General features: G+C 40.5%; 1 protein-coding gene across 1 annotated transcript; it reads left to right on the forward strand.

Annotated features, from left to right (window-relative positions):
• The first annotated feature begins 9,695 nt into the window (after positions 1-9,695).
• rgs2 (regulator of G protein signaling 2) lies at positions 9,696-12,756 on the forward strand. Its single transcript, XM_084066520.1, has 5 exons — positions 9,696-9,838; positions 9,953-10,042; positions 10,378-10,439; positions 10,701-10,867; positions 11,484-12,756. The coding sequence occupies exons 1-5, from the start codon at positions 9,741-9,743 to the stop codon at positions 11,685-11,687; spliced, it is 621 nt and encodes a 206-aa protein (XP_083922646.1). The 5' UTR covers positions 9,696-9,740; the 3' UTR covers positions 11,688-12,756.
• Positions 12,757-14,750: the final 1,994 nt, after the last annotated feature.

Raw genomic sequence — 14,750 nt, forward strand, 5'->3', positions numbered from 1 at the left:
TTGTCAGTCTATGATTACTGGTCAAAGTCTCTCTCTCTCCAGAACCAATGCTGTAAATGGCAGCAAATGTTGATCTGATAAATAACTTTATAACTTTATGAACAGATATTTTGATTCTGACATCTACAAACATAAGCCCCCTTACAATAGTGATCCCCTGATAACCGTCTACAGGGTAGATTAGACAGGCTTACAGGCTCTCAGGTCAGCTGTTCCCAAACACCCAAAGTATGTGAAATCATGTCTTAAGAGATTTAGTTAGCTGACCTTAAGCTTGAGACTTTTTATGGGCAACTGCCTCAAAATAAAAATGGCCCCTGTGACATCTGACAAAATAATATTGGTTTTATCCTGGCATTTCAACAGCCAAGACATCTTACACAAGTACGTACATTACGTGACATTGTATGTGAAACTGTAGAAACAGGAAGACCTGGAAGTTTCATTTGTTTGTGAAATCATGCCATTGTGAAAAGTACAGCTTTACAGGGAATTTCAGAGCAGAACAGATTTATGTGTGAAATTTATAAAATATAAAACTCCAGTAATTGTCTGTGCCAGGCCGAAGACAATTTATATCATGTGGAACCAAATTGGAATTGCATGTTAAAGGGATAGTTCAAAAGGGATAGTTCACCCAAAAAATGACTTATTGTCTATCAATTACACACCCCATGAAGCCTTGTATTCATGGAGATTTTTTTTATTTTTTGTCACATTCCTAAGCCAATAATTTGATGACCGTTGGAAAAATGCTAATGTCTCCGGTAGGAGACTCAAAGTAGACGCTTTGAGTCTCCTACCGGAGAGACGCCCGGGCATCAAATTATTGGTTTAGGAATGTGACAAAAAAAAAAATCTCCATGAATTCAAGTCTCCATGGGGTGTGTAATCGATAGAAATAAAGTCATTTTGGGGGTGAACTATGCCTTTAAGTGACCTATATAGAGTGCACCTCCAGAAGTGTTCACTGCTGCCCATAGTGGGCGCCATTAATGTGAAAAGTTGCACCATATGTCATACACGCTATTTTCCCTTGCATCCTGCCAGCTGTAATAGCCCTGAGCAGTGTTGCCAGGTCTGCTTATTATAATTTCCCCCCAAGATTGTATTTGAAAATAGCAGATCTACAAGCTCACAACACGTAAGCTTGTAGATCTGCTATTTTCAAATAGCTGATGTATACGTACATAAATATGTATTTAAAGCGCTCATGTGGCCCATAATCGCTTCTTTTGGGCTTGTTTTCCTAGATCTGGTTGCTTGTTTCTCTCACAGAATCTGGCAACGCTGGCTCTGAGTAGGACAAGCTCCCTTTTCTACTTGTACTGTATACAGTATTTAGTATATATTACATTTGTGCTCGTTTTACTGATAACCATTAGAATTCAATGTGATGTTAGAACCTAAGGTAAGGTAAGGTGAAGCTTTAATATCCCTGAGGGGCAACGTCATTGCACTAAAAAAGGGAAAAATATAAACTTGCCTCATGGACACTAGGGTGATGCCTGGTGGGTTAAGATGCCCGCTGGGAACACGTGCCCCTCCCACCCGTTGACCCCATGTCAGAGTACTCAGTGAAGTAACCTTTATCAAAGTATAATGAGGCCAGCCTATGACAAAGAGACCAATAGGATTTTACTGGTTAAATAATAGTTATATATACAGTATATCATTATATCAGGGATCTCCATACATGGGTTAAAAGACAGATAGACACAGATATCTCCATATATGGGTATTAAATTGGACACAGACAGACAGACGGTTCTGGACAATATATACAAATACAAATATACAGTTAGTGCCATTGATTGTCACCATTGTAATTGTCACGTATTCACATACAGTAGGCTGTACCTATTGTACTTCTTGTCCTTAGAGTAACTTGTACTGCTGTGCTGGCTCTGGAGCCTGAATTTCCGCCACGCGATTGATAAAGGTATCTATCTATCTTTCTTTCTTTCTTTCTTTCTTTCTTTCTTTCTTATCTTATCTTATTATTATCTTATAGTCAAATGGAGCCTCCATTTGACTGTAAGATAATGGAGGCAAACAAAAATACCAGGTCAAATAATGGTGTGGCTACCAGAGACTTCTTTCTAAGACTTCTTTCGGCCAGCCTATGATGTCTATCATCTATGTAGGTCTATGACAAATGACTCCATATTTGGGTAAGGTTTCAGCCCAATCCAAACGCCAACGAGTATATTTCAAAAATATGATCAACGATCATTTAAAAAATATGATCAACGATACATTGGCTCCGGCCAATGGATCGTTTTATGGAGACGAGTCACCATGAAAAAGAGTCATAAAAGCTAATGTAGGGATTCTCAGTTGTTTTTTTTGCACCCCACACTTGATTTATACTGCAATTGCACAGTTGAAATAAAGCATATGTAAAAAATAAAGCATACATTGGTAGCCTTTAAGAGGAATATTTAGTAGAACATACACTGTAAAAAAGACACTGTAATTCTTGCTGATTATGTCTTATCAACGTAGTTTAAAAGCCGCAGAAAAGGATTTCTGTACACATTTGTAACTTATTAATTAATAAAATAAAAAGAGAACTGCATTCACAGGCTATGCTTTTCAAAAACTTAAATAGAAGGATATTTCTTTATCTTTCAGTTGTCAATGTACAAACCCACCATCACTTAACCCCACTTGGGGTCCTATTAGCTTGAGAAACTCTGAGCTATTGTTATGATGGTTTTCTTCCATATCGGTAATTTCAATACATTTCAACTGTAATGTCACTGCCTAAACCTTTTGGTGTGTGTGCATTTACACCAGTGGTTCTCAAACTGGGGTCCGGGGACCCCCAGGGGTCCTTGAGGAGTTACATAACTCTGAGACTGTACAAATGGAACCAAATGGACCCTTACGGGTCCATGATCCACTGATTTACACAATAGTGATAAGTGCAACCAGACCCTGACGGTATTGGTCTCACTTGCAACATTACTGTGTCGCATCGCGATGCGTGGTTTGTGAGTGTGCAGATCGGCCATTTTAAGCGAAAGACACGGTCAGAGGACAAAGTATAAATCGGGCTCATACAACTACTGGCAGTGTGTGTCCCATATTTCTAAGAGCGCAGTCTGCTCCCTGTGTCCTTCATGGAGCTGTGCTGTAATGCAGAACTGAAAATGAACCGTGTCTTTAACCCCATATGGTTGACTGAGTCCCACCGGGCTCTATGAGAGTATTTTCGGTTTTCTGTTATAGCGGGGAAGGCTTTCACTGCTGTGGCGCGTTGTGAGCTTGTCGATCTACTGTTTTCTGCAAAAGCCTTCCACACAATAAAGAATGCTGCAGGTTTAAATGGTTACAAAGGTAACTATAGCAAGTGAGTAACCAAAATTAGTAACCTGAGTAGCTTATGCAACAAACTGAAAATAATTGGCATGCTATTATATTACATCCTTTTAAAATGACTTCATTAAAATGAATGATATAAAAAATATATAATAAGATATGATAAGATAATACGATAATATATGTTTATGTTAAATAAAGGAATAAAGTTTAAGCTGTATAACACTGCTGAAGTGCCCTTAAGCAAGGCACTGAACCCCAAACTGCTCCAGTGGAGCTGCTCAGTGGTTAACAGAATAAGACTGTGGTTGTACTGCAGCAGTTCCCAGGTTAGAATGTGTGTGTGCGTGCGTGCGTGCGTGCGTGCGTGCGTGCGTGCGTGCGTGCGTATGTGCTAAAATATCATCAGCTAGAGCAGACGATCTCACAGCTAGGCTACAGATGTAAACTTTTGTTTTTTATCTTTGGTAGCATAGGGCACGTGCGCAAGTTGGCCGGCCTCTCCAAAAGGAGGGCCAAACAGTTAGCAATATCAGCTCAATATCAGCTATTATAGGAAGCCGCTGTTTCCTTTACCCATGATTCTTGTCTGCTGTGTTTGACAAGTATGCCAACCTTATTGTATGGAACAATGTTTTGCCTTACATGCACTTACTGTAACTGGCGGTTTTCCCATTATCTGACTGCACTGGCTACTTCTGTTTATGTGGACATAAATAAATATTTAAAATATCCACTTTTTAGGAATTGAAAACGAGATGCTACATCTCAAGGGGTTATTTATTCCTAATAAAGAATTTTAGAACAAGGTACAACATATCCATCTTTGACAGGTTACACAATTTCTAGCCAGAAAACAACAATTGAAGGACCAATGGATTTTGGATTCTCATCACAAGCGTCCTACCATGTATACGAGTGCAGTAGTGTTTCAGATCAAAGGATAGCCTTATGTAATAATATCTATTATATCCATTTGTAGTTTATGTTAAAATCTATGAATAATCATATGTGTGCTTTGGAAATATTGACGGTTATACTGTAGAGCAATAGTGTACATTTTAAGCACTTACTATGATGTCAGACCAATACAGTTACTGGTACAGACCGCTCTCCTCTAACTCATTTTTGGACTGGGATACTTTAGGTATATCATCACACGCTGGACGCGTTGGGCAAATCATAACATTCAGTTTCAGTTCTTGGCACTTGAGAAGTGTGTTGTTTTTGTTCTCCACTAGATGTACTGTACACCGTGTATTTTCTCTTTCTGTCTTCCTCTCTCTCTTATCTATTGATGTCTCATGATGATGAATCAGATAGAGATCCTTAAAGTATACTTGCAACAGCCTAACCATAGACTTTCTGTGGCTTCATAAGCCTAGAATTATCAGCAGTAGGATGAAGATATTCAAGAAGAAAACTAGGGATCAGAGTCTATAGTTGGGATTGGGAATCATCTTATCTGCAAGCTATTAACCCATTCAATCCGGGAACGCATCGGTGTCATTTTAGATTTGAGCTAGAACCGTTATTTTATACTTTGGCTATTCAAAAATAGCAGATCTACAAGCTCATACGAGCTTGTAGATCTGCTATTTTTGAAAGAATCGTGAAACTTTGTGCAAATCTTTGAAAATATATTTTTTAAAGCGAACATTTGTAAAATATTTTGTCCCAGGGACCCCCAGAAGCAAAGATTTGAGTTACACATGTTCGCTTTAAGAAATATATATATTCAAAGATTTGCACAAATGTTCACGATGTTTCAAAAATAGCAGATCTACAAGCTCATAGCGTGGCACTTGGTGCCACGCTATGAGCTTGTATATCTGCTATTTTTGAATAGCCAAAGAAATCTAAAATGACAGAGATGCGTTCCCGGTTTTAATGGGCTAAGTAGCATAAGTAGATTTAAATATTCTGTTTAATTTTGCACACCAGCGAGGTCTGTTGTGTGGAGTAGTGCTTGTATAAATGACTTGCTGCTGGAACACCGTGAAATTGTGCTCTGAAAGGCCATGAAAATTCACTTTATAATTGTTTGAGTGAAGTTATATTTGCCTCATCCCCATGGGGTAAACCTGGGCACTGCGTTTGACCCATCCTAACTATGGGCAGCTAGTGAGCAGCACCGGGGCACCAGCTACGCCTCTAAGGCTTTTAGTCAAGGACACGTTGCTATTGGGCGGAAACCTTGTATGTCCAAACCATTCCTTTTGTATTATTATATATTTTTTGAAATAGTGAAAATTGCCGAACTACAAGCTCACAACACGTTGTGATGCGACGCGTTGTGAGCTTGTAGATCAGCTATTTTCAGTACTTTTGTGCGACACTCTTGTATGATGAAGAAGGGCAGGGGTTTTCAACTGATTTTGACCCAGGACCACCATCCTGACCAGAGCAACCTGGGGACCACCACTATTGTGTCGAGTGGGTCCATCATAGACCCACCCCACACAATAGTGGTGGGGGGTTCATGCACCATTCCATGGGTTAAGATTTTTTTTTTTTTCTTACTTGTTACTCGCTAATCACATTATCACAGGCTACGTTCATGTGCTGGACAAAAAAAAAAGTTTTCAAAGCATATCAGTAAAAAGCAGGGATATCATTTGGCAAGAAGCACAAATGTTTTGTTGGATATACTGACACATTTCAATGCATCAAGTATCATTTTTTTCCCTGGACCAAGCAGGAAAGCCCAAGTCCTCTCTCAAAATAAGTCCCTTTCAGTCTATCACACAAATGTGTGACGTGAGACTAATGTATTTCTGTGCACATTAGCAGCGACCGGATGTTTACATCGTAGGAGGTCACTTGATTTTTTTAAATGTTAGATTCGAAGTTCATTATTCACAAACAAGAAACAAGAGTAGCAAATAAAGGTAAAAGTAAAGGAAAAAAAAGAATTTACTAAATTTCTGAACACATGGCCAGGGACCACCTGCAATACCTCTGCGGACCACTGGTTGAAAACCCCTGAAGTAGGGCATTAATTTACGAAAAAACAGAAAAGGTGAAATATGGAGATAGGAGGTTTCTGCCGAGTAGGCTACCTAACTTTTGGTGTGAGATGAAACTGTGCCACCTGGAAGAAACAAACCCACGTGAGCACGGGGGGTCGGGGTCTACAACGTCTACACGGCAAGGTGCCAGTTGGATTCAAACCCGCGGGGCCTTCTTGTTGTGAGAGAACAGCACTATACTCACTGAGGACACTGTGCCACCCACAGTGGCTTTTTACTAATAAACCACTAAAGATTTCAAAAGTACAAACTGTTACAGCATGTTGCATCTGCTTTCTCTGGCCTGGAACTCAAGGCATCCCACAAGGACAAAGTTTATAAGCAGTGCTGGGAATCACCTTACTGTATATGCGTAAAGGCGTGTACTAGGACGGAACGCCAGCCTTAGTGGAAACTTGGCGTGGATCCTCGTCCACTTCCAAACAGACAGCTGCTTACACACAGTCTGCACATCATAATAAACACACGCGGCCGGACACCATGTTTTCACCCCGGCAGAGAACTATGTATAAGCTGGGTCTGGCAGAGAGAGGGATCCAAGTGGAATCACAACACACCCAGCATGTGACGCATATGTACCGCTGATAGTCTTAAAACAATTTGAGTTTATAGGCTTTATGTACTGTATTGTGGGGTTTCCAGTGTCGACCCTATTCTCCACACACTATGTCCTGCTGGTGTTTCTGGGATATGATGAAGGCACTCATCAGCATCCATGCAATGACTGGAACTAAAATTGCTTAATTATATCAACCAATATATAAGGGCTGTTATGAACTACCTGTACATGACGTGCACTATGCTGCACTCACCGGACAATTGAACATTCTTCAAACTTGTGGTGCCTTGTCAAATATTTGGATTTTTCATCAATTATTTTTGCAGTAATGACAGTGCTGTTTAACTATTGAAGTTTGAATAATAAATGAATAGCAATGCTAATCAGCATCATCATAAATGGTGTATTTATATAGCGCTTTTACATTGTGCATCACATTCACCCATTCACACACACATTCATACACCGCTGAGGGAGGAAACCATGCAAGTCCCCAACCTGCTCATCGGGAGCAGTTAGGGGTTCAGCGTCTTGCCCAAGGACACTTCGACACTAACTCTGGGGGAGCCCGGGATCGAATTGGGAACCTTGCGGTTCCCATCCGTACCGGCCACTCTACCCCTGAGGCACTGCCACCCCTCACAATAATAATGATAATATCCATTATTATTAAAGAAAATTATCGGACTGTTTATAGAGCTAGCATTAGAAAGTTGACCATTGTTTATACCCCATTATTTGTTTAGTTACCACTGACAACTGTACATACCAGTAGCTTTATGTTGCTACATATTCAAAGCTAGAGTCAATTTGCATGCCAACAAAGACTAAATGCAAATACAGCAGGATTGATGAACACAATGAGGCATATCAAAACAACATGAAACCTAGCATCCCTACGCAGGCGCACGTCATAATAGGTGAACATTTGACTAGGGGGGCAGTCGGTATCGCTGTCGCCTCACAGCTAGAAGGTCCTAGGTTCGGTTCCTGTGTGATAAGAAGCGGCCTGCTCACTCCTCATGCATTGAAGGAGGCATGAGCTCAGTTCTGGGCTCTCCTTAGGCTAGCAGAGGGAGAGTAGCGCCCATTATTACATAGGCAATTGGCACTGGGTGAAAAAAAAATTGGTTACAAAATCGTGGGATACAAATGTAAAGAAAAAAAAAGGTGAACATTTCACAAAAATTGATGAACATTCAGGAAAAAAAATAGATGATCGTTAAGTGAAAATAGGTGAGCATTCAGCGAACCGTGAAAATAACAGATCTACAAGCTCACAATGTGTCATGTTGTGTGCGCGTGATGAGCTTGTAGATCGTCTAATTTTGCTATCGGACGTACAATAAAGTATATAGGGTTTAAGTGGTTAATCTACCTTGTGAGAAGTGGTCCTACGGGTTTGACCAAAACGGACTCCGATTACACATTCAACCCATTTGCTATTCTATCCCACCTGAGTGGAGGGAACATAAAGGGCCTCTGTGTGTTCTGTGCACACATCCTGCATGTGTGTGTGTGTGCGGGGGGGCAGACAGACAGACAATCACGCTGATCTTCTGCAATGAACGTGCAACTGTCTATGTTCTGCAGGACTGCCATCCCTCCACTTCATTTTCATAAAATTTGAATTAAATGTAAATCATACTATTTACTCAATAACATTGACACATAATAAAGTAACCCGTCTAAAAAAGTCAAATATAGTCAAATATACAGTATGTCAAGATGGCAGAGACATTGCACAAGATGAATGCTCATACGCACTGTATATTTGGTGTACATCAAATAAGACACTTTGACATACTGTACTTACAGTTCTATTTGGGACCAGACTGATTCTATTTATAGAGCTTGAGCAAATTTGATGGAAAAAGGAATGTCAGATTAATGCATTCGTCGCTGCCAACATTCTTGCGTTTGAAAGTGTTTCATAGTGTTCAGAGGATGTTACATCACACACACCACACAGTCATATCTTAACAGGTCATCATTAACTAAACAAATACCACACCAAAAACACACCCTGTGTGATTAATTAGATCAATAACAGCGGCACTGGGAACTAGAACATACTGTAGGCTGCAGCAAATGTACACAGAAACCGATTCCCTCATTACTTATTCCTTTATACGTCCTTAACAGAGATGATTGTCCCTTCTAATGAGTATGATACTTAGCCTGTATTTCCATTTAATGGAATTAGATTTCCGGACAGAGGGGCTTTACCAGGCTATATGATAATGATGCTGATACTGAAATTCACAAAGGAAACATCACAGCTGTGACCACTTGGGATACAATATTTTAGCATAAGGACCTTCCCCTGTCCATAAATATTAAGACTATGAAAGACAGGTGAGGTCCTGTTATCATACCAAGTTGTTCTGGTTTATATATTAAAGAAAACTGCAGAAATGCTGGGAAATACAGTTCAAAGACTCAAAAGACATATTAAGCAAATTAGACACAAAAACAAATCCACTGAGTGGAACTTTTTTGTCCTTTTTTTCTCAAGTAGGCATTCGGGCCGGCCCCTACGTCATTCCCTCGACCTTACAAATGGAAGCACACACACAGAAGACGCAGGGAGGGAATGTTTATGCAATGACAGCCTATCAACTGCCTTGAGCTCCTGAGAGTCATACCAGGGCAATGTAGTGTTTACACAGCGGGGGCCAATCACTTTCAAGATCTCTCATTCCAGTCCCCGCCCACTGTCTGTCACACACTGGAGCACACTCAGTGGGAAACTATAAAGTTGCCTGACAGGTCACGAGGGAGTAGGATAACTTGCTTATATTGACTTGAGAGCTTAAAACATGAGAGACAGCCTGGTCAGTGCATCACCCAGAAAAAGCATGGCGTTCACTAACTGTATGGAGACCTTGGATCTAACGGCAGAGAAAAAGGAAATTAAGTGAGTTAGATTTTTTTTTCTTTCTAAGTAATTGACTGTGGTTGTGATGACCTTGAGAAAAAGCATCATGGTTGAATGTAATATTGAAATGCTGTTTTCTTTCTATCTTTTCAGGAGGAAAACCTGGAAAATGAGAATACAGTTTTTATTTAAGGTGAAGTCTTCACCCTCAAAATCCAAAGCGAGGAAGCACAGAGCATACAGGTAAAATAACCTATATATTCACTGACATATAAGTGACTTCATCTGCAATGATATAATTTCATTTCAACATTAACTGTGAAAAATATATTTTTTTACAACATCATTGACTGTTTGCCAGTCGGTGTCAAACTCATAATCAAATTACAAAGGAACTTACAATGGATTACCAACAGTATATTAAGACTATTTCTTACTAAATGTAATCATCACATTGTTTTTTGTCTTCTTCAAATTATACGTATGGTGTGAAAAAAAAGCTTGTATCTTGAATTTTACAGTAAAAACTCTTTGTAGAAGCTTCTCTAATGTCATTGTATTCATTTTTTCTCCCTTAGGCCAACTGCTGATGATGTGAAGCAATGGACACAGTCACTAGACAAACTACTCGCCCACAAATGTAAGAGTTACTCAGTGCCATATCTTTGGGGGGGGGGGGGGGGGGGGGTAATTTATATACATAGATATAAATGGTCTCAAAGGTTACATAGTAAATGGTCATGGAATGAAATTTATGACCAACAATAAAAAATGAGGGCTATAATGAGTTGACGGTGACATATTAGCTTACGTAAGAGTGCTGTATACCGTAGGCAAATATGTCCCTATGCTAGTTATTGCTGGGTTTTCCCTTAACGGTTTCTTTCCTGCTGTCCTTCAGATGGAAAAGCTGCATTTTGTGTCTTCCTGAAGTCCGAGTTCTGCGAGGAAAACATTGAATTTTGGTTGGCCTGCGAGGACTACAGGAGCACCACGTCACAAACAAAGCTGGTGTTGAAGGCCAACAGCATCTATGAAGAGTTCATCAAGAGTGAAGCTCCCAAAGAGGTAATTACGACTAACATTGGATCGAACAGGAAATGCCACAAACATAATATATCTTCCGATTACACATCTGTATAGTGAAATAACTAACGGCAGTGGTTCTCAAACTTCAAGGACCCCAATAACACTGAGAATGGAACCAAGTGGACCCATTTGGTTCCATTTGTACTCTCAGTTTACAGACCTTTAACCACTTAAACCCCAGCTGAAAATAGCAGATCTACAAGCTCACAGCGCGACGCGTTGCGTCACGTTATGAGCTTGTCGTGTGAGCTTGTCGTGTGAGCTTGTCGTGGTATTTTCAGCGACAGCTTTCCCCACAATAACAGAAAAGTTACTAGTATTGAGCCCTGAGGCACTCCGGTTACCCATATGGGGTTTAAGTTTGGAACCCCCTCAAGGACTCCTGAGGGTCCCTGGACCCCATGTTGAGAACCACCGCTTTATAGAGTGTGTGTATACAAGTTTGTGCGTATGTGTGGTATATATTAGCGCAGTTGCATGCACACTACAGATGTTCTTTTAGATATATTTGACGTCAGATGTGTTGGAGCAATTGTGATGCAAGACTGTCTAGTTCTCAGGCTGACGTTGATCGTTTCCTCTTTCATCACAACAGATCAATTTGGATTTCCGCACCAAGAACGCTATCACCCAGAGTCTCAGCAAGCCCAGCGAGACCAGTTTCCTGTCGGCACAGCGGAGGATCTACAGTCTGATGGAGAATAACTGTTATCCCAGGTTCATCTGCTCTGACCTCTACAAAGAACTGTGCGCAGCTGCCGAGGCAAAGGGCAAACACCAAAAGGCCTCTACGGACTAATTTGTTTACCACTGTGACCACCAGAGACCTGATGATGATGTGCGTTTCAGTGCACCGGGGTAGTATTTGTACACCCCAGATGCAAATACTTATCATAGCGTAATCAGGAACAAAGGGTGGAAAAAATGCAAAACCAGAAACCACTGCAGAAATTAGGGACGACTTTTCCATCCTTTCCGTCCTGAAGGCTACTGTAAGGCCAATGGAGCTGGGCCCATTAAGGCTGATGAATTCAGTATTGCGGTATTGGATGTCTAATTCTGAGTTTTGGATTCAGTCTAAGGCAGTGTTGATTTCGTCGACTAAAACTACGACGAAAAATGTTCGTCGGCTACCTTTTTTCACTGACGAAAACAAAATAAAAATAGGTTGCGCTCGGGTGTTGCTCTCTGAAAATAGCCGATCTACAAGCTCACAACGTGTTGCGCTGCGACGCGTTGTGAGCTTGTAGATCGGCTATTTTCAGCATGCAACCAAGTGTAAAATCAGCCATTACGACACCATCAAGGCACCGCCAAAATACATTTTAGTCGACTAAATCAACTGTAGATTTAGTCGTCTAAAACTAGACACACACTGAAACATTTCAGATGACTGAAATAACGACTAAAACTAAACGGAATTTGATTCAAAAGACTATGACTAAAACTGAATCAAAATTAGCTGTCAAAATCAACACTGGTCTAAGGAAAGGATCATGTCGATGTGCACTAGAAAACGGCAAAAGAATGTACTGTAAATATGTGAATATGCATACGTCGTTACTGCATGTGCGCTGGCACTACCACTGCTCCTATTTATTATCCACAGAGTGCCGTGTGAATGTTAATTCTCCCTCATGCCCTCTTTGTTTAGTACATGCACACTTATCACGTTCGGAATACATTTCGTTGGTGAGCTGAATTCTTAAAAAAGTTTACACAAATGGCAGCAAGCGGCACAATATTCAAATCGTTCCACTGAGGACTTGACTTGTGTGTTGTTATTATGATGGCATGATGCATTTGTAAATAATGTGTAAATAATGTGATGTTGAATGTGGGGGGGGGGCAGCTGGATTGCTCCGAGAATAAAGTTAATGTTTGTTGCAGCTCTGAATCAACATAATAATTTTGTTACTGACCTAATTATGCAAATTAATACGCACACACACACACACACACACACACACACACCCACACACACCATTGCTTCCTGTAATATATACAGTTATCCAAAACAAAAACATGCATTTTGACGAACATTCCTCTCCTTTTTGCGCAGCTGATGGCTCTGCGTCATTGCAGACGAGTTCCTGTAAAAATGGTGTTATGTACCGACTGTACTGTAAATGCAGAAAAGGGAACACCGTGACTGACAACCAGCCTATGTTCAGCTCTGTCTGGTGCAATGTCTCTTAATCCATTTAGACCAGGAACGCATCTGTGTCATTTTAAGATTTCTTTGGCTATTCAAAAATAGCAGATATACAAGCTCATAGCACGGCACTCGTGAGCTTGTATATCTGCTATTTTTTGAAAAAACGTGGAAATGTTTTGCAAATCTTTAAATATATATGTTTTAAAGCAAACATTTTTAACTCCGATCTGTGCTTCTGGGGGTCCCTGGAACAACATATATTGAATACAAATCCTTTTGGGGGTCCTTGACAAAACATGTATTTGGCCATGGACCCCCATCTCAACGGAATGTTTTGTTCCAGGGACCCCCCAGAATCAAAGATTTGAGTTACAAATGTTCGCTTAAAAAATATATATATATATACATATTCAAAAATGTGCACACATTTTCACGATTTTTCTAAAAGAAATAGCAGATCTACAAGCTCGTAGCTCGGGCTCTGAGCTTGTAAATCTGCTTTTTTTCAATAACCCAAGAAATCTTAAAATGACACAGATGCGTTCCCGGTCTTGATGGATTAATACAGTGGTTGTTCCCAACCGTGAGCTCATTGTAAGCACTGACAGTACCCAGACACCTCCCCTGCATGCTCCGTCAGAAAGCTGCTCTGTATAGTCAGACCGCTGGCCTGCTGTGGTGACATTTCACAGGTGTAATGACACCAGTTCACAACATGCTGCCGTCTCTCCAGCATGGGTCCTGTACTGTACCATATGGCCAGACTTCCGAGCTGCGCAGTGTGTCACCTGGCTGCTCGCCTATACCCTTCAAACTATTTAAACTTGTTCTAAGCATCACCACGAATGACGGTAATAGCCTGCTTAGTGTCAAAATGGTACGTGTATAAATCATACAAATCACTGACGCCGTATTTTGAACACCACACAAATACAGGTCAGGAAAAAGATGGGTGTCTGTGTCTGGTTCTTATCTACCACCTTGACTTTTGCATTGTGTACTTCCATGAAAACCAAAGCATAGAGTGCAAAAACAAAATAACTATTAATAACAAAAGTAAGTATGGATTTTGTTTTTGTTTACCTAAAGCAGGGGTTTTCAGTTTTCAGCCCAAGGGAGAGAGATGAGGCAGGGATCCCTCTAAATTGTATAAAATTGTGTTTCAGATTCAACTTTTTTTGTTTACTTGGTCTGCTCTGTTTTTCCCTCTACACCTATACCTCTTTGCCAAAAATAGCCGAGCTTGTAGATCTGCTATTTTTGGCTCAAGTTCTCCTCAGAAAAGGGATGCTAGGGTTCAAGTGGTTAAGGTAAAAAAAAAATCATATCACACAAACATTGTGCGACCCCCTGTAGTAACTCTGAGGACCCCCTAGGGGTCCCGGACCCCCTGTTGAAGACCCCTGACCTAAAACAAAATGATGTATGCATTATGCATAAGAATGCAAAAGAAGGGAGCACTTGTTTTGACATGTGCTCCTTCTTTCGCATAATGTGCATGGCCTGATTTTCGGATAAAGAATACACATTGTTCCCTGGCTAGTAGTAGAACCTGTGAGTTTCATTTGTTGCCATGATGGAACTTGGCAACAGAGAGTGGAATCAGATCCAAGCAGTACTTAAAGTGTGTTATGTACACAGTGATGGCATAAATAGAAAAGGCTATGCATCACAGTCAGGCGACAGAAATACGTCAGACTACGC

Source organism: Gymnoscopelus microlampas (genome assembly GCF_963454915.1).
Source record: "Gymnoscopelus microlampas genome assembly, chromosome: 9".
Taxonomy (NCBI): Eukaryota; Metazoa; Chordata; class Actinopteri; order Myctophiformes; family Myctophidae; genus Gymnoscopelus; species Gymnoscopelus microlampas.

Coding starts and splice junctions, on each gene's coding strand:
- rgs2 (XM_084066520.1), top strand. CDS start 9,741: ATGAGAGACAGCCTGGTCAGTGCATCACCCAGAAAAAGCATGGCGTTC. Junction 10,440..10,700: donor CAAACTACTCGCCCACAAAT/GTAAGAGTTACT, acceptor GCTGTCCTTCAG/ATGGAAAAGCTGCATTTTGT. Junction 10,868..11,483: donor AGAGTGAAGCTCCCAAAGAG/GTAATTACGACT, acceptor TCATCACAACAG/ATCAATTTGGATTTCCGCAC.